Source organism: Furipterus horrens, unplaced genomic scaffold (assembly GCF_987537825.1).
Source record: "Furipterus horrens unplaced genomic scaffold, mFurHor1.1.pri manual_scaffold_11, whole genome shotgun sequence".
NCBI classification, from domain to species: domain Eukaryota; kingdom Metazoa; phylum Chordata; class Mammalia; order Chiroptera; family Furipteridae; genus Furipterus; species Furipterus horrens.
In genome coordinates, this window is record NW_028327181.1 from 55,704,865 (window position 1) to 55,730,935 (window position 26,071).

The 26,071-nt window shown below is 40.8% G+C and overlaps 2 protein-coding genes across 5 annotated transcripts; one reads left to right on the forward strand and one right to left on the reverse strand.

Moving 5' to 3' along the window:
• Nucleotides 1-1,147: 1,147 nt before the first annotated feature.
• DERL2 (derlin 2) lies at nt 1,148-12,737 on the reverse strand. 3 transcript variants are annotated; one of them, XM_090291970.1, is made up of 7 exons: nt 12,620-12,737; nt 11,713-11,775; nt 9,442-9,515; nt 8,246-8,339; nt 7,099-7,294; nt 6,745-6,835; nt 1,148-4,356 (listed from the first exon to the last, which is right to left on the reverse strand). In XM_090291970.1, exons 1-7 carry the CDS (start codon nt 12,710-12,712, stop codon nt 4,251-4,253), a joined length of 717 nt encoding a protein of 238 aa, XP_090148096.1. In that variant the 5' UTR covers nt 12,713-12,737; the 3' UTR covers nt 1,148-4,250. The 3 variants fall into 3 exon arrangements, with proteins under 3 accessions (XP_090148096.1, XP_090148094.1, XP_090148097.1); XM_090291968.1 differs by having other exon boundaries at nt 11,713-11,778; XM_090291971.1 differs by lacking the exons at nt 7,099-7,294; nt 8,246-8,339; nt 9,442-9,515 and having other exon boundaries at nt 4,291-4,356; nt 11,713-11,778.
• Nucleotides 12,738-13,103: 366 nt separating this feature from the next.
• MIS12 (MIS12 kinetochore complex component) lies at nt 13,104-18,518 on the forward strand. Of its 2 annotated transcripts, none has more exons than XM_090291453.1 (2): nt 13,104-13,234; nt 16,710-18,518. In XM_090291453.1, exon 2 carries the CDS (start codon nt 16,750-16,752, stop codon nt 17,368-17,370), a length of 621 nt encoding a protein of 206 aa, XP_090147579.1. In that variant the 5' UTR covers nt 13,104-13,234; nt 16,710-16,749; the 3' UTR covers nt 17,371-18,518. The 2 variants fall into 2 exon arrangements, with proteins under 2 accessions (XP_090147579.1, XP_090147580.1); XM_090291454.1 differs by lacking the exon at nt 13,104-13,234 and adding an exon at nt 13,292-13,568.
• The last annotated feature ends 7,553 nt before the right edge of the window (nt 18,519-26,071 follow it).

Here is a 26,071-nt window from a genome sequence, read left to right on the forward strand (position 1 = left end):
TCAGGCTGATATAACAAAATACCAGACTAGGTGACTCAACAAACAACAGAAAATTATTGCTCACAGTTCTGGAGGTTGGGAAGCCCAAGGCCAAGGCGTCAGCATGATTGCCTTTGGGTGAGGGCTGCTGCTTCCCTGCCGTGAAGGAATGGGATTGGGATCTCTCTGGAGCTTTCTTATAAGGCATTAATCCCATTAATGAGGGTTCTACCTCATGATTTAAGCACCTCCCAAAGGCCCCCACCTCGTGACATCATCATTCTGGGCATTAGGATTTCAACATACGAATTTGGGGGAGAGAGGGACACAAATATTCAGACCATAGCAATAACTGTTAACTCTCAAGTTAAAGAGCTTAAGTATGTAAGACAGGAAGACCTCAGTCCTTTTTCCCAGTGTGCTTTCCAGAATAAGCTAATGAAGGAGACACATGCTTCAAATGATGAGTCCAGGTAGATAATATGAATGAGTGAAATAATCTCTTACTAGAGAATATTCCCTGCCTCTAGCTGCCATGCAGGCTGGGTATTGCCAGATCTTCCCACTTTGTTTTTCAAGAAAAGTAAAAAAATGAAGATTTTCATGTGAAATCTATTCATTTTAAATGTTGGCTCAAAAATTTTTTTAATGGTGCAAAGTACCCCAATATGTAGGCAACTCATCCACAACCTCTGGCCTAATAACTCACCTATTCTGCAGCCTGAAAGGGTTGAAAAATAAAATATTATACTGGCATCCAGCAATGTTACACACATTTTCACCTTTACCTCCACCCCCACCCCCCAATATTGGCAGTCTGAAATCTGCATCCCTCTGAAATAAGTTTCTTGTGGTTAAATGGCTTTCATATGCAGGTGATCACAAGCTAGCAACTAATCAAAGAATATTTGGGCTTGTCTTCCGAAAGGTGAATTACTAAACACATTTCATTCTTAACTGTTCTGGGATAGTCTGTGGACTTCTATGATCATAACAGCTGATGACGGTCACTGTCACTCGTTGGCTTATCTGACCACCAAACCATTGCCCTTGACCATGCTCAGTTTTGTTCTATCCTGCTTCAACATAATCCTAAGCCTCAGCAACTAGGTAACGGTTTGCATGCACATACATTGACCCCTCTTTAATTAAAAATACCAGATAATAGTTCGCTGATCAATAAACAAAGTATTTATTCAGCACACATGTGCCAAGCACTGTGCTAGGCACTGTGGTGGATACAAAAAATTAAGACATGGTCCCTGCCCTTAAGGAGCTTACATTCTCATGAGGGAGACAAAACTAATATACACGTACCAGCTAGAAACAGTACAAGACAATATATAATTTGGTGTAAGAGTATGTCATACAGACTTGAAGCTTTACAGGAATTGAAAGCAGAAAGACAATGAAATGGGCCTTTGAGTCAAGATTTCTGAAGGAGCCAGGAAAGGTGTTCCTTGAAGGACCGAAGAGACTTAAACTGAGGTCCCTGCTGGGTACTAGTTGGGGAGTAAGGTTCAGAGGAAGACAAAAAGTATGCATTTGATGTGGGGGCTAAGAAGTCACTGTGGATTTCTGAGCAGAGAATGAATTGATCATAAAAAATTCAACAACTTTAATGAAAATTCATATACTATGCAAATAGCTTAGAAAACATCCTATACAACACTAGAAACAATGGCATATTGTGACTACAAGACAGATGACACTGACCTGTCAAAGGAAAACACAGCCGCAACATAAAATATAGGCTGTCAAGGACAGATGACCATTCTAGGAAGCCCCTTATGCAACATGTCCATAGCTGCAATATTGTCTAATTTCCATAGACCCGAGACAGACTGAGGGTTTCATTACCAAAATCTAACACTTGGGCGCTCCCTGCTTAGAAATAATACACAAGAAGTATGAACGGTATTAGGACACCTAAGAGCAATACAGAAAAAGAACAAGTGGAAGAGAGAAACAAATAGAAATCCATAGTGAAAAAAACACACCAAAAGGTATATAAAATGTTATCTCCTATGGAGATGCAATTTACACGTCCATTAAAAAAAATGAACGTATATTTTATTTCTACAATAACAACAAAACTATGCCTTAGTTAGGTGTGCTTTTCAGTATTACTGGTAGAATCCAGGAATCCCTTATATTACGTCAGCTAAATTGGTCACAAAATTCCATATACTGAAACTCATTTTCAGATGACTTGCATTACATAAAAGGGTGTTCTGGAAGAACCGAGACTGAGAGGTAAGTTGAAGGTGAGGACTTTTCCTTATGATCAGGTAAGCCTAGATAAGCTGTTAATCAACACAGGGCTAGGGATGGTGGTGGTGGGACTGGCCAATCTGATAGAAGTCAGTGACTGCAATGACCACTGTTCGGGACATAGTGAAGTGGCAGTGTGGCATCCTGCCACTAGGACTTCTCATCCATCAGAGAAATAATCAAAATCCCATAACTGACTGTGTTTAGGCCATAAATTAAAAACTAGCTCCCTACTTTACCCAGTCATTAATAGGTACAGACATTCCCTACTTAAATGAACAGTCAGTGAATAGATTTTAGGATTAAATTTTTACCATAAAAATTCCATGAATGGAGTAACTCCAAGTTAACTAAGGGAGACTAAAACTAAAGAAACCTACTTCTAGTCCCAAAATAAACAATTTAAGAAAACCCTTCTCATTAAATTCACGCTTTCTTGAACAAAGATATAGCAATTTAAGAATCCCATAAGGATTAGGCATTCCAAGATTGGCATTTAAAGTTTTTAAACCACTTAGGAAAGAAAACAGTCCCATTAACCCACATTCTATAAAATTGCAATGATCATATTCAAACTTACAGACTAGCAGCATGTAAAATATTTAAATTCCATTCCTTATGCATATTCCATTGAGAGATGTTAAAATACTATTCACTTCACAAACACTATGAAAACTCCCATTTAGGATGTTTATTACACTTAATGTAAACTGTCATTTCTGAGGAAAATCTCACTCTAGAAAGCTACTACTTAACCAGTCTGGAACAACTTAGGAAATAGTCCTGCGCCTTCATGCTGTTTATCAAAACTATTTGAAATAATCTCATTTCTCGGGGTGTCCCTTTTAGTCCTCTGAGTTCCCGGGATTACTTAGGCAGCATGAATGCAAACCTGCTGAGACCCAGGGAAGTTACTACCTTGGATAAGCATTTACTGAACCCCAGGCATTAAGCTCCTATTTTTATGGACTCTGTCCAATTTCTATCTGACTGGAAAGGTAAACCAGGTACTTGGCTCTGAAAAGCTTCTTAGCTTTTCATGAAGCAAATGACGGATGTTAAACAGCCAAAGGCCCAGGAGAAATGTAACCCTGCCTAACTGGTACCTGTCTGTCTGGCTCCGAAGCCAACATTCTAACTTGTTCTCCAGGTCTAAAGATCTTTCTGTTGCTTTACAAAAAGGTGGCCATTACCTGTCTTTCCCTGGAGTTCTTAATGGAGAAATGCAGGCAGAGGAAATCAGATGCTACATTAACTTTCTGCCTATAGCTGGACTCCTCTGTACCTGAACTCCTGAGGCTCAAAGAACCACCCTACTTCCCACCCCTTTGTTCTACATCGTCTGACAACTTGAAGTTTTGTAAAACCCCGATGAGAACAAACTATCTGGACAACAGAAACAATCTTCCCACCGGAATTGGCATCCTGAATTAGTAAGATGCATATGCAGCCACACATCTCCGTCCCGAAGTGAAATCCAGTCGGAAGCTGTGGAGACACAGGAAGGGCGGGCATGGAACTGCTCCGAGCTCACACCTACGCAGGGGAGCTGGATACATTATCACAATGTAAAAGATCACACACAAAAGCTTTAATTCAGTGAGAGAGAGATGGATTCAGTTTTATTTTGTCCTCTCTGAAACTTCCATTTATACCATGGCCTCATCTATCACAGAAGAAGAGGAGGAAAAAGCTCTGCCTTACACCACAGAACTCAAGTACTCATGTACGTGTTCCGCTAGAGGTGGCAGGGTGCTTGTTTCTCCAGTTTTTTGGCTCCAAGAGATCACACTTTCAGTACCAGTGCAGTGAGGAACCACTGGCAAACTGCTGGAAATGTCTTCTGGATTAGTGTACCCTTTCATAAAGTGCTTCTGGAGTTAAAATCTGTCAAGCTGTTAAAAGTGTCCACACTTCTGCAACACAAAGGATAGAAGAATCCCAACAGGTGTGTCACTGAGTCCTTTCCAGCTGGGTCCATTATTGGCACTGCCGCTTTACCCGCCAAGGCGCTGGCCCTCACCCCAGGCGAAGCCTCCTGGCCGCTCTTCAGGTAGTGGATTATAATTTGGATCCTCATCTGGTGTATCAAAAATAGCCTTCCTAAAAGAGAGGAAACAGATAAAATTTAGTTCCACAGTCATCTGAAGTCCTAAATACTGCAAGGTCAGAAAGCTCCTTGGGGCCTCCACCAGTGGACAGGCATCACATTTGCCTATCAGTGAAAAAGTTATCGCATTTATTTTTGTTTAATTAATTGGAGTGACATTGGTTTATACAATTATATATTATATAGGTTTCAGGTGTACCATGCTATAATCCATCATCTGTACATTGTACTGTGTGTTCACCACGCCAAGTCAAGTCTCCTTCCATCACCATTTATCCCCCATACCTGTTTCTAACTCCCTCCATCCCCTATAAGTTATATTTTGAAGGTATTCATAATTATTTCATATTTACATTAGCTTTTACATCCTTTACTAGTTTTTAATATGAAAGCAATACATGTAAATTATAGAGAAAACAGTGGAGAAGCCTCAGGTACCTCTGATGAAGTAATCAGTGATTCCTGCCACTTTGACAAATACAACAAACTGAAATCCTGTCCTAACAGGCTGCAATTACAAGAATTCAGTGTCACTTCTGATATTCCTGCCAAAGATGCAAAACCTGAACTTACGTGTGAGAGAACACTAGACAAACCCAAACTGAGAGACATTCCACAAAATGGGCCTATAATCTTCACAAATGTCAACGTCATCCAAGCCAAGGAAAGACTGAGGAGCTGTTCCAAACTGAAGGAGACATCACTAAATGCAGCCCCTGAAGCTGAACTGCATTCTTTTGCTCTAAAGAATATCATTAGGACAATTCTTAAGTGTGGAATTGGGTTTGAGGATTAACCTTCACTTCCTGATTTTGACTGTAGAAGAATGTATTCATTATAGAAAATACACATCAAAGGGGGTCATGGGGCATTAGATTGACAATTTACTTTCAAATACCTAAGGAAAAAAAGTTATTTGTACACCATCTTATGGCTATCAAATTAGGAATGAGTAAATATAATACCTCCCATGTTTGACAAGGGTGTGGGGAAATGGACACCCGAACATCCATTCTGGATGACAATTTAACGATAAAGAAAATAGCAATTTCACTTCTAGGAATTTAATCTTTGAAAATAACCATAGCTGTGTGCAAAGATTTAACTATAGGGATATTCACCGCTCCAATTATAGAAGGGAAAAGCCAGAACTAATGTTCATCAATAAGGGATTAGGCCCTGGCCGGGTAGTTCAGTTGTCGACACGCCAAGGTTGCAGGTTCGATCTCCGGTCAGGACACATATAAGACTCAACCAATGAATGCATAAACAAGTGGAACAACAACTCAGATTTCTCTCTCCCCCTTTCTCTCTCTCAAATCAATCAACTAAAAAAGTCTCTTTCATCAATAAGGGATTAGTAAAATTACGCTATAGTCATACTATGTGGTATCATGTGGCTGTCACAATTTTGTAGGACATTTATGACGAAAAAACAATTATGACGTATTACATAAAAAGGTGAGGAAAAAGCATTTTAAAAAAGAACATGGACAATAAAAGACTGAAGAACACATATCCAAAAGTTAGTAAGCGGTGGGATTAAGAAAGATTTTACTTTTGTTTTGCTTAACTATTCTATAACACATTTTATAATAGAAACTCACATTTTATTCCTCAAGTGAACCCTTTTTAATGCAGTCTATCCCAAGGACACAAAATTCTGGAGTAGAAAGAGGTCCTATGAAAGCTCCATTCCCACCCTGGCTGCTGTGGCTCAGTGGATTGAGTGCCGGCCTATGAACCAAAGGGTCGATGGTTCGATTCCCAGTCAGGGCACATGCCTGGGTTGCAGGCCAGGTCCCCAGTTGGGGGCACACAAGAGGCAACCACACATTGATGTTTCTCTCCCTCTCTTCCCTTCTCTCTAAAAATAAACAAATAAAATATTTAAAGAAAAAGAATGAAAAAGAAAAGAAAGCAAGCTCCACTCCCAGGAAAAAGGAAGGGACATGGTCGGTTGGTGGAACAGCTTACATCTACCTGGTTTCTAGTCCAAAGCTATTTCTACTGCTTATTTCTAAAACCTGTTTGAAAGGCCAGAGATTCCACCATTAAAAACTTTCCGCTAGTCAGTTTTGCCCCTTTTGCTACCTCCCCTCTCTAAGCTCAGCAGCTTTCTTACAACCAGCAGGGCCCTGTCTGGAACAGAAGGTGCTAGTGGTCACCTTGGACAGCAACGAACAAGTCGGCCTCAACACATCCTAAGCCCGCTAACCCCGCTCCTGCCACAACTCTGGCACTGTCTGCTCCTGCCGATACCAGGGCTGCTCAACGGCAGGCAGACTGCTCAGTCTGCAAATATTTACTGACCTGACCACTGGTCATGGACCCTGTCCCAGTTTATCGTGAAAAACACACAATCTGGTTTCAATACTTACAAAATAGATGGTGTTTTCAGAATTCTCATTCCACCAGGCTGATTGGGAAACACATCTTCCAAGAAAAAATATATGTGTCCGACTGCAATACCTAAAGTCAACCAGAAATAAAAGAGGAGAGGATTAAAATTTCAATTGCAGGTGAATATACCCACATAAATTCCTTATCTTTAGGAAGAAGTATCAATATAATTAGTAAAAATTAAAAACCTAATATTGTAGTCTTTGAGAAAACAACTATAAAATAATTCCATAATAGCTATTATGTGATGGCCAAACAGAATGTACATGAAAAATAGTGACAACATAAGTTTATGAATAAAATAATAGAAAAAGTAGTGATAAGACTCTTACCCAAGAGGTCCACAATGATTGAGTTCCCCAACAACAAGGAAAAGCCCATGAGCACCCAGGGTAGAAAGGGGGCCTGGAAATTGAGAAGGCCGAAGAAGTTCATGCGGACATACGGGTTCCTTCGGCTCCACACGTAGACAAGCATTATTGTAAAGGCCTGGCCCAAGAAAACTAAGCTCACAAACAAACCAAAAATCTAGCAGGGCATTAAGGAAAATATCAACATTAAAAGGGTAATAGGGAAAACTGGGCAAGAGAACTAAGGATTGTGCTCTAATAAAATACTGAATTAGGAAAGCTGAGCATTAGTTACTTGTATCTTTTTTTTAAAGATTTTATTTATTTTTAGGGAGAGCGGGAGGGAGAAGGAGAGAAAGACATCAATACGAGAGAAAAACATTGATTGGTTGCCTCTTGCACGCCCCTCACTGGGGACCAAACCTGCAACCCAGGCATGTGCCAGACCCGGAATTGAACCGGTGAGCCTTAGCTTTGCAGAACAATGCCCAACCAACTAAGCCACACTGGTCAGAACAGTTACTTACATCTTTAGAAGAAAAAATGCTGAATATAATTTCCCAGAGCAATCAGGCAAAACCCTGGTTAGGCCAAATCATCTGGATTTCAAAGTGTTATTCTGCATTCACGAATTTCTTGCCTTTTTGGAAAATGTGTTAATTATTTGGTCAATAATTGTATTAAAGTTCACTCGCCATTAGCACCTTTACAGAGGTGAATAAAGCCAGATGGAGCAAAATTACCTTGTCAGACAGAACTACATTCAAGTTTATTATACGGCTGACAATTGATCAGTTTTGGCAGTAACCAAATAAAGGTCTTACCAATTTAATCTTTTGAAAGTGAAGTACACCCATGAACAATAATATAACTAAGTTACATAACAGCAACCCACCTGGATTAAAAGTTCCTCTGACTTGCTCACAGTAGAAAAGCATCTTGTCTACTCTCTAGGCTTAGAAAGCTGCCCATAAAGTGTGCTATAAAATAAATAGTGGTAGCCCAAGGCTAAAATCTAGAGGTCTGTTTGTTCAGGGTATCCAGTGAATTGTGGGAGACAGATGAAAAACTTTAGGAAGAGAGAGGGTGTTAGCATTTTCCTGTGTATGTTCTATTTGTTGAAGGATACAGTCATTAAGAATCCACCAAAAAGAAACATAAATACAAAGTCTGCTGTTCGACCCCGGAAAGAGCCTTCTTCTAGCATTCGACAGTAACGATATCTTAGGTTCTAAGTTAAGAAAATGTTAAGCATACAAATATGAAGACATTAAAATTTCATGTATCACATAAGCATACTTGGACTCCATGTTATTTGTAAGTCAAGCCTTTTTTCTATAAGAACGTTTATGACTGGTAGTATTGCTACTTCTCTTTTACACATTAGGCAACTCCATATTTTACAAAAACTGTTCCTAACTGGGGAAGTTAGGATAAACATGCTTCCAGTCACCTATTAAACCTTTTCAAAGTTGTACCATCTTTTCCACGTTCAGCCACACCATAATCTGCATCACCCTTCTTTTTTACAACCTCACTGGGAAGAAATCCCCATCCAGAAGCCCTGTGGGATAATCTACTTTTTCAGGCAAGGTAGATTAAGCATTTCTATACTTCAGTTAATGAAGCTGCATTACAATAAAAAAAAAATTTAATTATCAGAAACTTACCAGAATAATATAATATTAAGAGACGCAGGAATCCTTCCAAGGGCAGGAATCCTGTCACTCTATGTGGCTCTCTGTCTACTGCAGGTGAGGTGAGCTGTAACTGCCCTCTTTCCAGAGGGTCAGAATGGAGGAGAAAGCGCTCTGCTCAGTAGCTCCAACTCCCTATGCCCAGAGCACAACTCTTCCTGTCTTCCAAAAAACTGGAACATGGGATGCCCGGCACACATTATGGCACTGTCTTTCCAGCCAGTAGAACAAGCAACTAAGATACAAGATCTCAAGTTTCCATTCCTTGTGAACCCATGTTAATTATCAAAACAAACAAACCAAAAAACTCTGTTAATTATCATCTTATCTGCTGATGTTATTTTATAAGTATGCTTCAATGAAATCACTCATCTCCCTTGATCAGATCTGCAAGTGACTTATGGGGAGAAATGTAATCATTTTATGGTTAAATACCTCTCCTTTGAAGCAACCGTGACTTAAAGACATCCTCAAACATTACTCTCTCACCAACTACTCTGTGTACCACTGAGCCGGTACCTATAACTAAGATGGTAACAAAAATAACAGGGTTAACAGTTTCAGCTTAACATTGCGTGTCTTAAGTAAACCTAAAGTTTTTATGCCAACCCCACTTAATAAAGGATACAGAAAAATCATGTTAAATAAAAAATTGAATCCAACTGGACCAAAAAATAAGAAATTGGTGATTAGCCTCCATATCTGTTAAAAGAAAAAAATTCAAGAGAAAGTAGATTAAGTAAAATGTACCAGGAAACATTTCCATATTAAGACAAAAGAGATATCCTCTGACTACCATGGTTGAAAGGCCACGGACAGGTGATACTATGTCCTGAACCAAAAAAGTGGGGCACAAAATCTGATGCTGGATTCTTGTGCTACTTCTAGTTGAAAATCTGAATGATGTCATTCAGCCCCTGAAATTTGTAAGGACAGCAGGACAGAAACCTTAAAAATTGTATGGTCTTTAACATGGTCAGACAAATTACGGGAAAAGTTTGATGGAATGGCAAGGTTAATTTGTACAATAGAAAACAGTGCTTTCATGTTCTAGTATCACAATCTACTGAACAGTCTCAAGATATCAGAAAAAAAAAAAAACCTTCCAGGGATCTAATATAAATTGCTAAAACTGTTTCTATATTAAGTAGTCCAAAACATCCAGAATAGAGTAATTATAAAGCAAATACTCAAGTTCCAATCAGAACAAATAGCCAGCTCCCTACAAGTAAAGACCTAATGCTCTATTAGTCTATAATTGGTAGATATAAGGACACTCATTTCTCTTGTTGGAAACTCTGATATACTCTTCCCGACCCAATCCATTGACATACAATAAAAACAACTTCTCACAATGGTAATGCACTTAACATTTTAAAATGTTTTAACATATTCTATTGTCTCATGTGATCTTAATCCTGTTACTGTCATCCCCATTTCATAAATAAGAAAACTAAGAGATTGAATACTTTTAAAATGACTTGTCCAAGGACACACAAATTTTAAAGGGAGACTGAACTCAAACCTAGAACTCTTAACTACTAATGCAGATACACAGTCTCAAGAGTTTAACCCCAGGCAAAATCAAGCCAAGTGAGTATTAACTTGGAAGCAATGCTTGGACGAAGCTATACAGCTCCCAGCAAAGGCCACGTGAGTATGACAGGAAGACAGTGACAAGAATCACAGGACTGTTTTACACATCATTAAATTCTTAAGAATGGTATTTATTTATTAAAGTTGAAACGATTCAGTTCTACATACTAACTGTATCCAGGATATAGAGTCCTCAGCCTAGTGAAGAGGCAAGCATACAAATAAGTGCAAGTATGACATGAGAAATGCCCTAAAAGCAGCATTTACAGACACTCTAGGGACACAAGGGAGAACGGAGCTGAGGTCACACGAAAGCTGCGTCTTGACAGGCAGGCTGGAGATCAGTGGGTGTGAAGTGAGAGAGACACATTTGAAACAGAGGGAACAGAATGTGCAGAGGCAGAATCACTGGTTTTGGGGTCTCTCACTCCAACTATAGCCTATATAAACATCCTGAGCAGGAAGCTACATCTCTTTTAGCATTCTGATTACTAGAAAGGACTATTTCCCACTGAAATCTAATAAAATGTCATGTTGTTTAAGGATCTGATCCCTGGAAGATGGAGCAATTTAGAGTTGAAACATCTTCCCTCTTGTTTCCTGAGCCTACGCAGCCAGGGGGCTCACTTCTACTACCTCTAAATACATATTCTCTTATAATTTGAAAATAAATAAATAAATGAAATAGAAAAGCACTAACAGAGTTGAGTTTCTGAACTAGACCATGGTGATTACACCAAAGTGGTGCGTGTGCCAGGTGGTGAGTGCACAGAATAAGGGCATCCTGTGAGATTCTCCCTGGGCAGCTAGCTGGTCAGTCTCCTTGAAAATACAATATTAACTCCAAACTAGTGATTCCTAAATACAGAAATTGGACACATCAAATCAAAACCATGCAGGGAACTTTAAAAAACAAAAACAAAAACAGATTCTTAATTCCTACCCTTGGTGATCCTGAGTTGGTACATGATGAGGAGCTTGAGAATCTCTTAAGCATTTCCTGGGTGATTCTGAAGCCCAATTAGGCTGCAGAATCACTGCTTTATACCCCTCACAATAAGACTTACAATCATGAGGAACTAGTATAAATGACCCATGGACATGGACAACAGGGTGGGGATTGACTGTGGGAGTGTGTGTGTGGGGGCAATTGGGACAACTGTAATAGAACAATAAAAAAAGACATAATCAAATATTCCCACTGAATTCTTTTTTAAGGGAGTACATGGCAGGATTTACTACTAAAAAGTAAGAAAAACAAGTTTAAAAACTGAAATAATCATGGTTGTGATGGACCACTTACTTGGAAGTGTTTAAAGATTAATTCAGGATTGAAGTACAGCTGAAAAGGTGTGATCAATTCCAACTGCTGAAATAGAAAAAGAGCTCCTTAAAGCAAATCAATCGAGAAACAAAATATCATCATCTACAAGGAAGGATTTGTAGGGCTAGTGATTTGTAACTCTCGGTCACTTAGACTGAATTCTTAAATGCCACAGGGAGAACGTGGTAAAGAATTCTCTAGAACTAGTACAATTCTTTGTATCCCCAATACCTAACAGAGAATAAAAGTTTGTTTTATGTTGCAATAGTTGAGGCTGGCATGAAGGCATGGGATGCAGGTGGTGATATCTTAGGCATAGAGCAAGTAAAGAGCAGCTGCTATGAATCTGCCCATCACATGGGCACCACCTAAAACAGTTGGGTGAAGCAACACAACTCACTCAAAAGAACCAGACTCAAGACCCTGCCACCGTCAGGGCTGAGTACTTCCAGCCAAGCTCTGCATCCACACTCTTTATGTCAAGACTCTTCATGTCAAGACTCTTCCCTCTCGTCAAGTTCCAGCTTTCTATTCTCAATATCCAAGTTTCTTCATAAGCGGACTCCTCCCTACCCCCGCCCACTAGCCATCGCCAGAGTTCTCAAGACACGTTTTCTCGGTGGACGGCTGCCGCTGCCCTGACCGGCCTGCGTCTCTCCGGAACTGGCCTGCAGCCCTGATCCTCCACCCCTCCTGCAGTAGCACTCCCTTCTCCGGTCACTGGATAAGCGCTCTCAAACCAATTCCGAATTCCAGAATGAGCTCTGTCCACCTCCACCCACCCTTCAGACCAGCCCATCTGGGCTTCCCTGAGCCCCAGACCCCAGTTTCAAGAACAGATCATATCCAGCCCGGAAAACGAGAAGCTGGCGCTGCAGCTGCTCACCACTGCGGCGGTGGTGAGGACGCAGGCGGTGGTGTAGGCGCGGCTAACCGGCGGGATCTGCAGGTACTCCAGCCTGAGGCTCTGGTACGCCATCTTTCCCTCCGCCGCCTGCCCCGCCGCCCCGCCGCCCCACTTCCCCTTCCGCCCGTCAGCCCAAGCGTCGGGACGGGATCCAAGAAGCCTCTCGTTGCCCTGCCCACTGCTGTCCAATCGGAGTCGCGTAATTTGCTATCCACCAATCGTAAGAGGCCTAAGAAAGGCCATTCACCAATCACGAGTTGCGTCTCCGCAGCAACCCAGGTCTTGCTTCCTCACCCACCCACGTCACAGAGAAGAGAGTAAGTACAGGTTCCTTTCGCCAATCCCCGCGGGCCACAGCTAGCTAACCCGTCCGTCTCTTTTCAATCCCCAATCTAGGTGGCCCCGTCCCGACCGTACAGCCAGCCAATCAGAAGCGAGACAGCATTCCCGCCTTTGCTATCGTTCGCTGAGGCAGGCGTCAATTGGTATTTTGGGGAGCCATCGCGTCGCCAATCTCTGACAGCTAGAGGTGGTTTAAAGGAAGTGGCGGGAAGCCATTGTTTAATCGAATTTATCACCCTCCCGGTCGCTTCGGTAAGTCCCGCGGGGCTGCAGTTTCTCAGAGGAGGAGAGGGAAGGAGTGGAACTGGTTAGGCATCATCGCGGGGCGCTGGAGCAGCCTCGCCAACGGGGCCTCCGACCTGAAGGTCCCGGCATGCAGCGGGGTCGCCAGGGCCCGACGGGAGCCGGAAGCGGTTCCTGCTGGGCGTTTTCTGCAGCTCTCAACTCAAATCCTTGAGGTTTCCTGGACATCTCCAGTGTTTACTCTGCAAATATTGCTTAAGCCGTCTTCGCCCTCCCCTCAGGAGCTCTACGGCTAGCAGAGAAGATAAGACACGTTCTTGACAGTGTCCTGAAGTGGAACTCGGTCAGTGCCTGAGGAAAGGTCCTGATGGGGTTCAGAGGAGGCGGTGCGTCACCAAGAAAGTGTATTTAAACTGACCCTTGAAGGATATTTGGCCATAGCACCTTTCCTTGAGGGAAAGACATAACAGGGAAAGAAAAGAGTTCGGTTTTGTCGGAACAGAGTGGTCAGATCTTGACAGACAATAAGGAAGCGCTTAAAAGTTAAAATTTTGAGTAGGGAGGGAGTGACAATCTGGTAACATAAGAGAGGGACCAAGTAAAAGGGTGGAGAGTGGTTTTTAAAAAGGATGTGAATGGGCAATTCACAGGAGAAACCTGAAAAGCTAACATGTATGAAGTGGTACCCAACTTGACTGGTCATAAGAGAAATGCACTTAAAAATATTTTTGCCTGCTCCCTGAAAAGCATCCTTACAACCTGTTGATAAAACAATGCTGCATTTACTGCTTACCCTGGTAAGGGAGAAAAGTGGACCCTTTCGAAAGTGCTTTGGCCTGTCTTGTAGGGAAGGAAGACAAGATCAGAATTTTTTGAGAATTGCAGGTTTGGTTTAAGGTGGATTTTCAATTTGGGGGCTTGATTAGGATTCTGTAAGGGTCTAGAAATAATAGTTCAGGATTGGTAGAAACAGCTGAGGCAAGGGTTTCAGAGAATCTTAGGTACAAATTGTTGATGCTCCCATTGAAGAATTACAACAGTGAAAATATACTGGTTTCCTGGAATAGGAAGGTTATGCTAATGTAATAGTAAGTTTTTTGTTGGGATAGGGGAAGGTAGGTAGTTTCAGTCCTCAGTATCCAACCTGTGTGGGGGTCTATGTGGTTTTGGTTTAAGAAAAAAAAAAAAGACATTGTAAAACAATTTTATATACCAGATCGGCAAAAATTATAATGTTGGGTAAGCGTTGGAGAAGATATGAGAAATTCTCATGTACTGCAAGTGGGAGTGTAAACCAGTGTGGGACACCCCCTCCCCTAATGTTCTGGAGAACATTTTGGCAGTATTTAGTGAAATTATGTGTAAATTCTATGGCTAGCAATTACTTGCCTGTGTAAATACCCTGCAGGTCCATAAGGAAACGTCATAGGAGGGTGTTTGTTACAACCTCATTTCTGGTAGTAAGGTGCTGAAAGCAAACTAGGTGCCTTTCACAAGGAGAATAGACTAAGTGTGGTATATGCCTATGAGAACATTGTTGGAATACTTCAGTCAGAACCAATGAAGTAAACCTAAGTATAATAACATGAAGTGATAGCAAATGTAAAGAAAAATGTAAATATTCATATACAAAACTATTTTTCAAGAATATATATCTAAAAACTAAAATTAAAGATGAATTGAGAAAGCATATATTGAAAACATTACCCTGGCTGGGTAGCTCAGTTGATTAGTGTCATCCCAATGCACCAAGGTTGCAGGTACAATCCCCAGTTAGGGCACATACAAGAATCAACCAATGAATACATAAATGAGTGGAACAACAAATAAATTGATTTATCTTTCTCTCTCTCTAAAATAAATAAGTAACTGTAAAAAAGACATTAGAGTAAGTTCCAATGGGAGATGATAGGTGGAAGAATAAAAAAATTAAAAGAAGACCTAGCATGAACTAAAAATAGAGTGCCATGAAATAGGAGGTATCAGCTCAATTATGGATATGTGAGGTCCTTAAGAAGGACAGTGTGGCTAGTAAGGGTTGGATGATGAACGCTCTTGTAAGCCATGTTGAAAGAGTTTGAACTTGATCCTGAAGGGTTTGGGCAATGTTGAGGAAATAAAAATCCTGCTAACCCAGAGAATCCTTGCCACAAGATACAGAAAAGAAAGTTGTTACTGAATAATCATGTGCAGATTACAATGCATTGTAGATAATCTGAGTGAGATTACAAAGAGAAAGAAATTTTACCCTATTTATGCAGCCAAGCAATTACAACCTTCCATTTTTAGCCATTACATACATAATTTCTCAAGATGACCTGCATCTTGTCTTCCCGTAAAAAGATTTGACTAGCCCTCGCTGGTGTGGTTCAGTGGATTGAGCACCAGCCTGTGAACTGAAGGTCGCTGGTTTGATTCCCAGTCAGGGCACATGCCTGGGTTGCAGGCGGGCCTTCAGTTTGGGGCACATGAGAGGCAACCACACGTTGACGTTTCTCTCCTTCTCTTTCCCCCCTCCCTTCCCCTCTCTCTAAAAATAAATTTAAAAATATATAAAATAAAAAGATTTCACTGTACCACTTGCTTCAAATTCTTTCATAAAATTCATCCTGGTGATTTACCTGGTATTTGAGGTAGCTATTTATTTTAGCTAATTGCCTTTATCTGAAGGAATAGTAAAATTTCTCTTATTTCTATGACAAGCATATGATTATAGCTCAGAAAAAAAGTTGCCTAGGTTAAACTCCCACAGTGACAAGGAGATAGGAGAGCTATTTTCCTAGATGTTTACATTCTAAAGTAATGACTTCTAGACCCTTGAAAAAACATGTTGGGGTTATAGAGCTCATAAGAGGCTTGCTCGGCTTCTAACGGATTTTTTTCCCCCATGACTGAATTGGAAGGACAGGGAGTTTCAGACATTGGCAAGGGACTGGCTGAAGTGATGGACGGGGTAGCCTAAAATGGATAGGGAAAGAAGTGAAATGGGATAGACTGAGTGCAAGGAGGAGAGGATCAGAGGACTGAAAGTCTTGATGGTTCAAGGATAGTGTAAGTTGGAAGAATAGCATAAGAAGTTGCAGTCAAAAAATAGGACAGCTGGGGAGAGAAGTTACAAATATTAAGAGCCAGGTGGCTAAAAGAATGAAGGCGTTGAAACTCATGAAACCAAATCTCTAGGGTGCTGATTAGGTTATCTGTCTAAATTTGAACGTTGTCTAGGGTGATAGCAGACTTCAGAAGACTGAGCCACAGGCCAGAATCCTCAATAAATGAGTGGTAAGGGAAATGTGGGGGTGAGGGAGGTGACAGGCTGATGGAAAGACCCTCAGAGAGGCAAGACTTTGCATCCCATTGTGGGTGAATTAGGCTGGACTTGGCATTGGTATCAAGAAACACGAACTTTTCTATTTGTAATGGGATTTGTTACTTCCCTCCCTCAGATGATTTTTTTTTAACGAAATGATTTTTTTTATATTTACAGTGTTTTCACAATCAAAATTAACACAGCAAAATAAGCCAAGATGTCTGTCGATCCAATGACCTATGAGGCCCAGTTCTTTGGCTTCACACCACAAACGTGCATGCTTAGGATCTACATTGCATTTCAAGACTACCTATTTGAAGTGATGCAGGCCGTTGAACAGGTTATTCTGAAGAAGCTGGATGGCATCCCAAACTGTGAGATTAGCCCAGTCCAGATTCGTAAATGCACAGAGAAGTTTCTTTGCTTCATGAAAGGGCGTTTTGATAACCTTTTTGTAAAAATGGAGCAGCTGTTTCTACAGTGGATTTTGCGTATTCCCCCAAACATCTTGCTTCCAGAAGATAAATCTCAGGAGATGCATTCTTATAGTGAGGAAGAGTTCCAGCTTCTCCAAAAAGAAATTGAACAGTTACAGGAGAAGTATAAAACTGAATTATGCACTAAGCAGGCCCTTCTTGCAGAATTAGAAGAGCAGAAAATTGTTCAGGCCAAACTTAAACAGACATTGGCTTTGTTTGATGAGCTTCAAAATGTTGGCAGAAATCACGGGACTAGTGATTTTAAGGACAGCTTGGTGTTCCTGGTTCAGAACTCCAGAAAACTCCAGGGTATTAGAGACAATGTGGAAAAGGAAAGCAAAAGACTGAAAATATCTTAATTTCTAAATAGCAAAAAGAGCTGGTCAAATGTAGAATGAGTAGTGAATTTGTATCAATGACTGTTCTTAGTTTAGCGAACCGTGTATTTTGTTGGATTTTCCTTGTTTACTCTTTCTTGTATTCCATATTTTCCTCTTTTTTTTGGTTTACTATCCTGAAGTATCTACGAACAAGTCTTTGAAGCATTTATTCCTTACAGGCCTTTAATAGGAAGGGATTCTTGATCCATTAGACTCATTTGGGCCATGATGAAGAAATAAAGCTTTCCATGGTCAAAGATATTTGTAAAAGTTGTACCTTGGTTATGAGTCCTTTTTAACCTTGATCCTTTTTACTTTTTAGATGTGACCAGATGACAAAAAGGTTGAGTGAGTGGCCTCTTTATTAATCAGCCACTACACTGTGGGACGGCCAACATAGAATGTTTGCTCTTGCCCTATAATTTTTCTCACACGAGGAAGTTGATAACTAGCTGAAAGAAGCAAGTGGCAGAGAAAACAACCATGATCTTAAGTAAAGAAGAAAGAAGTTGTTTGTTTCTAATATAAATCCTTTCTATGACCAAAGCCTTGATGATGATAAGCAATTGACTATACTGGAGCCCAGCAGTGGAAGACTTGGGTAAAAAAGCAGATCTCATTGAAATAGAACAGGAAGCCTGGAACATACCCAATAGCAAAGTTTATATTAACTGACTGTTAGGTATTTGTACCATTTTTTTCATACTCCAGATAGTTTTGGAATTTTCCTTGTACCTAATATTTAATTATGTATTGACACTGATAAGCATCAAATGTTTAGTACCTTCAGTGGGGAAAGTTTAGCTGTACCTTTTGCTTAAATTCAGTTCAGTCCAATACTTTTGTGAATAGTCCATGTAACATGTTAGGTTACCCAAGGAAAGGGAAGATTTGGCAATAGTTACTCTCAAGGTATTGCTTGCCCTCCATGTCTTCCTAAATAACAGGAGTTGGAGTTTTTCCTTTATGTAGGGTATTAATATTTGGAATTAAATATTCATAGATTTAGGAAGTCTCTGTTCACCTGGAATATGTTTATTATCAAAGAGTTCTTTTTCCAGTTCTGTACATGAAATACATATGTTTTTAAAGGCTTTGGTTTATGATTTTCTGTTGTCTGTAATGATATGTTTCCTTCTTTGATATTTTCTACCCAAATGAAATTTTTTATTATTTTTTCTTTTTCTTTTACATTTGTAGCTTATTTAAAATTCCTTAGTATAGTGGGTTGAATGGTGATTTCCCAAAAGGTTTGTGTATGTTATGATTCCTGGAAACACTGTTCCTTATTTGGAAAAATGATCTTTGCTGGTATAATTTAAGTTAAAGACCTGGAGATGAGATAATTCTGAATTTTCTGGGCAGGAGGGTGGCTAAATCCAGTGTTAAGTGTCTTTTATAAGAGAAAGGCAGAGAGCGATTTGAGACAGAGGAGGCATTGAGACCAAAGAGGCAGATTGGGGTGATGGGGCCATAGTCCAGGAATGCCAACAGCAGCCATAAGCTGGAAGAGGCAAAGGGCAGATTCTCTCCTAGCGCCTCCAGAGGGAGTGCAGCCCTGCTGACACCATTATTTTGAATCTCTGGCCTCCGGAACTGAGAATACATTTGTTAAGTTTTAAGTCACTAAGTTTGTTACAGTAGCAACAGAAAATTAATGTACATAGTAAAATTAGAACATTAAGATATTCGTAAGGATGCAAGCTGTTATTAAGGAAACAACAGCTGAGACCTGATTGGCCCCGTTATATATGCAATAATATGGTTTGTCTGAATACAGTTAAAATATGAACATGACTTGGATAGAAGGGTGAAATCCAGTGATTAGAACTCAGGAGTCCATTTCACGTTGAGTAAGTGCTTAATAATTGTTGGATATTAATGCCATTACCATTTGTCATAGTAATGTTTCCATAGGAACAAGTTAATCTGCTTGGCCCCATTGTCCTCTAATAATTAAATCCCTCCCTCAAAAATTCAGAATTCAGGATAATAAACACTTGGTTACCTACTCTGCTCCATTGCCCATCTCCCATCCAGCATCAGCTTCACCCAGTTTCCTGTTTCTGTCCACATTAGATCCTATGATTTTGTAATATCGAACCTCTCAAGCTTTCCCTTGCATTTACCTATTTACTCCCTAAAAACATAATGCCTGTTCCCCACTGCATATCCCCAAGTAGACTTTTCTCATCCTGCTGCTGCAGTGATGGGGACAATTTGGTAGACTGGGCATTATTTGAAAGAGTGGCCATTATTATCAACCTTAAAAAATTATAAGGAAATACTATGTAAGGGGTTCTGCACTCTATTTTGATGGGGTTTTTCCCCTTACCACCAGGCAATTTTCAGGTACCACCTGGATGTCCTACAATTCAACTCAGTGTGACACTCTACCCAGAGACAGCATCAGACTCCACAGGTTAAGAGGTTAGCCCTACAAAGACTACCTTTAAAATTCAATTACAAGCCCAACTGATTCTGACTGGGTATAAATCAGGTTCCATTGATCCCCTCCTTGGATTTAACTAACTTACTAGAATAGCTCACAACTCAGGAAAACAGTTTATTCACTAGATTACCAGTTTATTACAAAGGACATGATTCAAAATGATCTTTGCTGGATGAAGAGATATGTAGGAGGAGGTCCCAAACAAAGGAGTTTTATTCCCATGGAGTTGGGGCATGGTGGAGGTGTTACAGTTACCCATCCTGGAAGCTTTCCAAACTGTCCTTTTTGGGTTTTTATGGAGGCTTCATTTCATAAATCATTGGCCACCAGTGATTGAAGTTGGACCTCTAATACCATGAATGAAAATAAACTCAAAATGGATCGAAGACCTAAATATAAGCTAAACTTATAAAACTCCAAAAAGAAAACAGGCATAAACCCTTGTAATCTTGAATTAGGCAATAGTTTTTTTTAGAGATGACATCAGAAATAAGCAACAAAGGGATATATATATATATATATATATATATATATATATATATATATATATAGTTCCCTATTGCTGCATCCCAATAGGGAACTAATTCATTCATTTGGGTGGAAACTGCTCCAACACCTATCAGCAGTAGGTGAAGGTTATTCGCATGGTGGAATACAGCAGAGCAATGAGAAGAAATGAACTATAACCACAGGCATCAACATGGATGAATCTCACAGACATGGTGAGTGAGAGAAGCCAGATCAAAGAGAGCACAGACTGTGTAGCCCCAGTCCCATAAAGTGTAACAGCGGGCACTAATCTACAGTGATCTCAAGAGAGTGGTTACCTTTGGGCAGGGGTGGGAGGGGCATCTCAGAGCGGGTTCCTGGGTACTACTTAGATTTCTCCACCTGGGATGCATTCAGTTTGTGAAACCTCACTGGCCTATGCACTTAAGATTTTATGCATTTTTGTATATTAGACCTCAGTAAAAAGTAAAACAGAACAAACAAACAAAAAATGTACCAGTTTGGAATGGGACACATGGGTGAACTCATATCTGGCTGTTGGATGTGCGCTGGTCTGGAGGCTACAGGCCCCAAAACCTTCAAGCAGGCCACCATTTAGATTGTGAGGTGGGAACAAAAAGGGTTGGGGTGGCCTGGGCCACTGCCCGGGGCTTTGGCCTAGGGTCTCACCTTCACAGCCCCTTATGCTAATGGACAGGAAGGGACAAAGCTTCAGCCCCCAGCCAGGGTTAGGGTCAGCTGAGGGGGCTTTCCGGGGCAGCGCGGAGGGCAGGGGGAGCCCTGCCTGGCTTTGTGTCTGAGGGATTTGCCATAATCCTAGCCCTTCCCTGTAGCCTGTCTAATCCCCACCCTTGGGGCTGAACCTTTTCAAGATTTGACTTTGGCCTGAAAGGCTCCCAGAGGGGCCTGCATTCCTGCCTACAGCATCCCTGCTCCTAGGAGGGGACTCATCAGGATCTTTCCCTCTCTGGATGATGCACCTCACCCTTGAGGGAAAAAAAGTTTTGGCAGCTTAACTAAATTCAGAAAAAGTTAAAGTGGCCATGTGAGAATTTGTAGTGTCTGGCCTTTTTCCTTGAAGGAGATTGTGGTTTCTGCCCCCTGGTCCTGGGCCTGGCTGTGTTTCCAGGGAAATGAGTGAAGGGATGCTGGTAAGACTGGAGATTTGCCTGAGGGGTTTCACGGCCACTGGGGTGAGATAGGGGCTTCCTTTTTCACTCACTCAACAAGCTCCAGCCATCTGAGCCTTTCTGTTCCTAAAACTCACCAAGCTGATTCCTGCCTCAGGGCCTTTGAACAGATTTTCCCTCTGCTTGGAATGTTTCTCCTTTGATCCTTGCATGGCTAACTCAGGGCTCAGTTCAAACATCACTTCTTCCAAGGGTCCTTCCCAGAGATCCCACAGTCACACTTGGCCATATTACCCCGTGTCTTGATCTTATTTGTTGCTTTTCCTTGGCCTGTCTCCCCCACCACCACTGGACTATGAGACCCTTCAGAGCAGTGGCCTCATCTGATGCACTCCTACCCATTCTCCCCTCCAGAGTAATGCCCAGTGCATAGTGGGTTCACAGTGCCTGTGGGCGGAGTCAGTGAATAAATGAAGAGGGCAGAGTTATTTGACGAAGAGTGAGGAAAAAAGCCTGGGAAGGGGATGATCCTGCTCAGTTTGAATATCATATATATATATATATATATATATATATATATATATATATATATATATATATCCATTTATACTTGTAGTTAGCCCTGGCTGGTTTGGCTCAGTGGATTGAGCGTCGGCCTGCAAGCTAAGTGTCGCTGGTTCGATCTTCCAGTCAGGGCACATCAGAGAAGGAAAACTCTGACTCCAAAAAACCTCCGCTGCCTTGCGGCATACCTCTTCAGGGGAAAGGCTAAGGGAGTAAACCCCGACAGAAAATCCGGAGCCGGAGTCCCTAAGGCGGTTTGACGTTGTAGTCAACACCGGCAACTCCTGCGGCGCACCTGAAGCCAAGCTGTATTGACTCCGTCTTTCCCTTGGACCCTTCAGCTGCGAAGAGAGGGGGGGTCTGCTGCATGGGCAACAGCAGACCCTCCATATCACCCTGCCCAGGCTCTGTAGCTTCAGCTTCACTGGAGAGGACACTCCAGCGTCATCGCAAGATGTCGATTCAACACGGGAGGAGACAGATACCGTGTCACTCCCGAGTCGGACTGCACAGCCATTCTCGGCGGTGCAGATAGACTCTTAAGAAGCTACACCATCGTCTCTCGAGACGGACGGCTGCCGACGATATATATATATATATATCTCAAACTTAAAAACTTTTGTACTTCAAAGACACCATCATGGAAGTGAAAAGACAAATTAACCAATGTCATTCCCAATAAATTCAACAAAAAAGAAATATATTCCTCATGGTGAGGAAAAATGTCCCCATGATTTTTCTTGCATTTGTTGACATAATTTATCTAATCTCCCAAAAGAATTCTTGGGAACAAATCATGTGTTTTCAGACAACGAAGTTTCATTATTTTTGTTAAAAACAGAACAACCAAAAAAAAAAAAAAAAAACGAGCTCTGGCTGGTGTGGCTCAGTGGATTGAATGCCAGCCTGCGAACCCATAGGTTGCAGAAGGTTTGATTCCCAGTCAGGGCACATGCAGGCCTGAGTTGCAGGCCAGGTCCCCGGCTGGGGTGTGAGAGGCAACAGAGGGATGTATCTCACATATTGATGTTTTTTGCCCTCTTTCTCCCTTCCCTTTGCTCTAAAAATATATAGATAATTTTTTAATGAGAAAGTGAAATTCAAACCACAGAATATGAAAAAAACGTTTACAAATTACATCTGATAATGGACTTGTATTTAGGATATATAAAGAACTCAGAATTCAAGAAAAGCAGCCCTTTTATATTAATTCTTAGTAATATAATTCCTCCTCTTTTAGTAGTATGTTTGCTTAATAAAGATAGATGAAAAATGTCTGGATATTTTTCCTGTTCTGTCACTGAAAGAAAAATGCTGGTGTACTTAAAGACAAGCAATTGAGAGCTAATATTTTGCAAGGACCATTTTAATCATGGTTGTAGTGGAGCACTTAAAGAGGCATGTAATGGAGCCCTGGCTATGTAGTTCATCTGGTTAGAGCATCAACCTGATATACCAAGGTTGCAGATTCGATCCCCAGTCAGAGGACATACAAGAAGCAATCAATGAATGCATAAATGAATGGAACAAATCTGTCTCCCTTCACTGCTCTCTCCCTCGTTCTAAAGTAAATTTTAAAATATTTAAAAATGCATGTAATGGAATTTAGAAATAGATTAAAATTTACTTCAATAAATGCACTTATTGGTTACTTTTTAGTTGGAAATAAAATCATTCTGTAAAAAATAAAAAAGAAAGAGAAAAGCAGCCCAATTTTTAAATGGGTAAAGGATCTCAATAGACATTTCAAAGAAGATATACACTTGGCTAATAAGCACATGAAAAGGTACTCAAAATTATACGTTAGCCATCAGGGAAATGCAAATCAAAGCCGCTATAAGGTACCATTTCACACTAAGATGACTATAACTTTTTTTTTAAAGCTAAGTTTTGGCAAAGAAGTAGAGAAATTGTAAGTCTCTCATATACAGTAGTCCCTCTCTATATCGCGGTTCACTTATCGCAGCCTCACTGTATCGTGGGATTTTAAAAAATATTGTATTTAATTATTTATCACGGATTTTTTGCTATTTCACGGGATTTTGTGGTACTGTATAGGTATGTTGTTAAAGTTACATAGGTTTAAGAGTGTAGAATATGTTTAAGAACATAAATAGTGTTTATAAAAGTGTGGAAAAGGTTAATAAGGGACTGGGAATGGTTTATAAGTGTGTGGGAAGGGTTTTATAAAGCTTTAAAATATATGTAAATACTAAAATAAATGTAAGGTTCCTACTTGGCGGATTTTCACCTATCGGGGGGAGGGGTGGTGGTGGATCTAGAACGTAATATCCACGATAAGTGAGGGAATACTGTAGTACTAGTGGGAACGTTAAATGGTGTAGCCACTTTGGGAAATAATCTGGCAGTTTCTCAAATGGTTAAACAGAGTTACCATATGATCCAGCAATTCTGTTGTTAGAGAAATGAAAACATGTCAACAGAATAAAATGTACACTAATGTTCATAACAGCATTATTCATAGTAGCCAAAAAGTAGGAACAACCCAAATGAACCCAGCTAATGAATGGACAAATAAAATGTGGTATATTGATACAATAGAATATTGTGTAGCAGTGGAAATGAAATTCTGATAACATGCTACAGCCTTGAAAATATGGTAAAGTGCAAGAATCTAGTCGCAGAGGACCACATATTGCATGACTTCATTTATATGAAATGTGCAGAATAGGCAAATCTATAGAGACAGGAAGTTGATTGGTTAGTGGTTGCCGAGGAATGGGGGGGGTATTGGATGGAGATGGGTTAGGGGTGCAGGGTTTCTATTTGGGGTGATGAAATAGCCTAATACTAAGTATACTAAAAACCATTGAATTGTACAATTTAAATGAATGGGTTGTATGGGATGTGAATTATATCTTAAATAGTCATTGATATAATGCATATGAGGGATAACGGGATATGTGAGCGGGACTAAACATTGGGGGAACACTGGGCCACATATTGGGATTCAGTGTTAGTCTATATTAAGGACAGTAGAAAATCCAATATCCAAGACTGAAAGCTGAACAGCGAGAGCTACATATTGTGCCACTGATTACTGGTGGTGGCGAGAAGATTGTAGAAGACTGACGGATGTCACGGATTGACATCGGGGAACACTGAATGTCATACTAGTGGCACTGAAATAAAGTATAGAGGGGCAAGATATTAAGGCATGTAGTGACATGGAATTATGGGTAGACAAATGGGAAATAACAAGTCCCTGATATTGGAAAACGCTGAGCTTATAGACACAAGATGGGCAAATTGGGGGGAAATTCCAGGGCTTAGTAGGGAGACTATAGTGGGGCAGAAGTGTCTTGATAATGAAAGCAAGTGAGAACTAAATACGGAAGGACAGTGAGTGAGAAATGCCACGATGGGGTAGTGACGGACCCGCTGTTAGGGCATAGTAGAACGACACTGGCATGTTGTTAGAACCCGATATGAAGATGTCATTGAGAAGCCTGTGCAGCTGTTTAGTGGACGGAGATGCTGTATCATGGAACGCTGGATAATGGGATGCAATCTATTTTGGAGAGACAGTAGGGTTGTGAATATAATGGAGTGAAACTTGGAGCAGACTAGGAAGTTTGGTGGGCCCACCTCATAGCTGGAAATTAATGGAGAACTGAATATAGAGGAGACTGAAAAAAGAAAGTTACTCCATTAGAGATATACCATAATTACATTTCCGAGTGAAGGATATGCAATATTAGAGCTCTGCGTTTTGAATTTAACATTTATGAGTAAGCGGAGATGTCGGGTGGGTGAATAACTTGCCGAGGTGGGTTTTGGTATTAGGTCTGAGCTGACAACCCCGTAGGGATTGGGTAGTTTTTCAGCATGAATTCTCGTCAATGACAGATTTCCCCACCCCTCTTGGGCTCCGGGTTAGGATGACCCCGCCCCGCAATCCTTTGCCAAAGACACAAAAACAGCCCTCCAGTGTTGTGCCCCAGCCAGGATCCCAGAGTCTAATCCTAGAGATTCCCACCGCTGAGAGGGAGGAGCTGTTAGC

What these genes read in the sequence shown, in the direction of transcription:
- DERL2 (XM_090291968.1), bottom strand. Translation starts at nt 12,712, where the DNA reads ATGGCGTACCAGAGCCTCAGGCTGGAGTACCTGCAGATCCCGCCGGTT. An exon ending in TCCTCACCACCGCCGCAGTG is followed by an intron (nt 11,779 to 12,619) that starts GTGAGCAGCTGC and finishes TTTCTATTTCAG; the next exon opens with CAGTTGGAATTGATCACACC. An exon ending in AATCATTGTGGACCTCTTGG is followed by an intron (nt 6,836 to 7,098) that starts GTAAGAGTCTTA and finishes GGTTGACTTTAG; the next exon opens with GTATTGCAGTCGGACACATA.
- MIS12 (XM_090291453.1), top strand. Translation starts at nt 16,750, where the DNA reads ATGTCTGTCGATCCAATGACCTATGAGGCCCAGTTCTTTGGCTTCACA.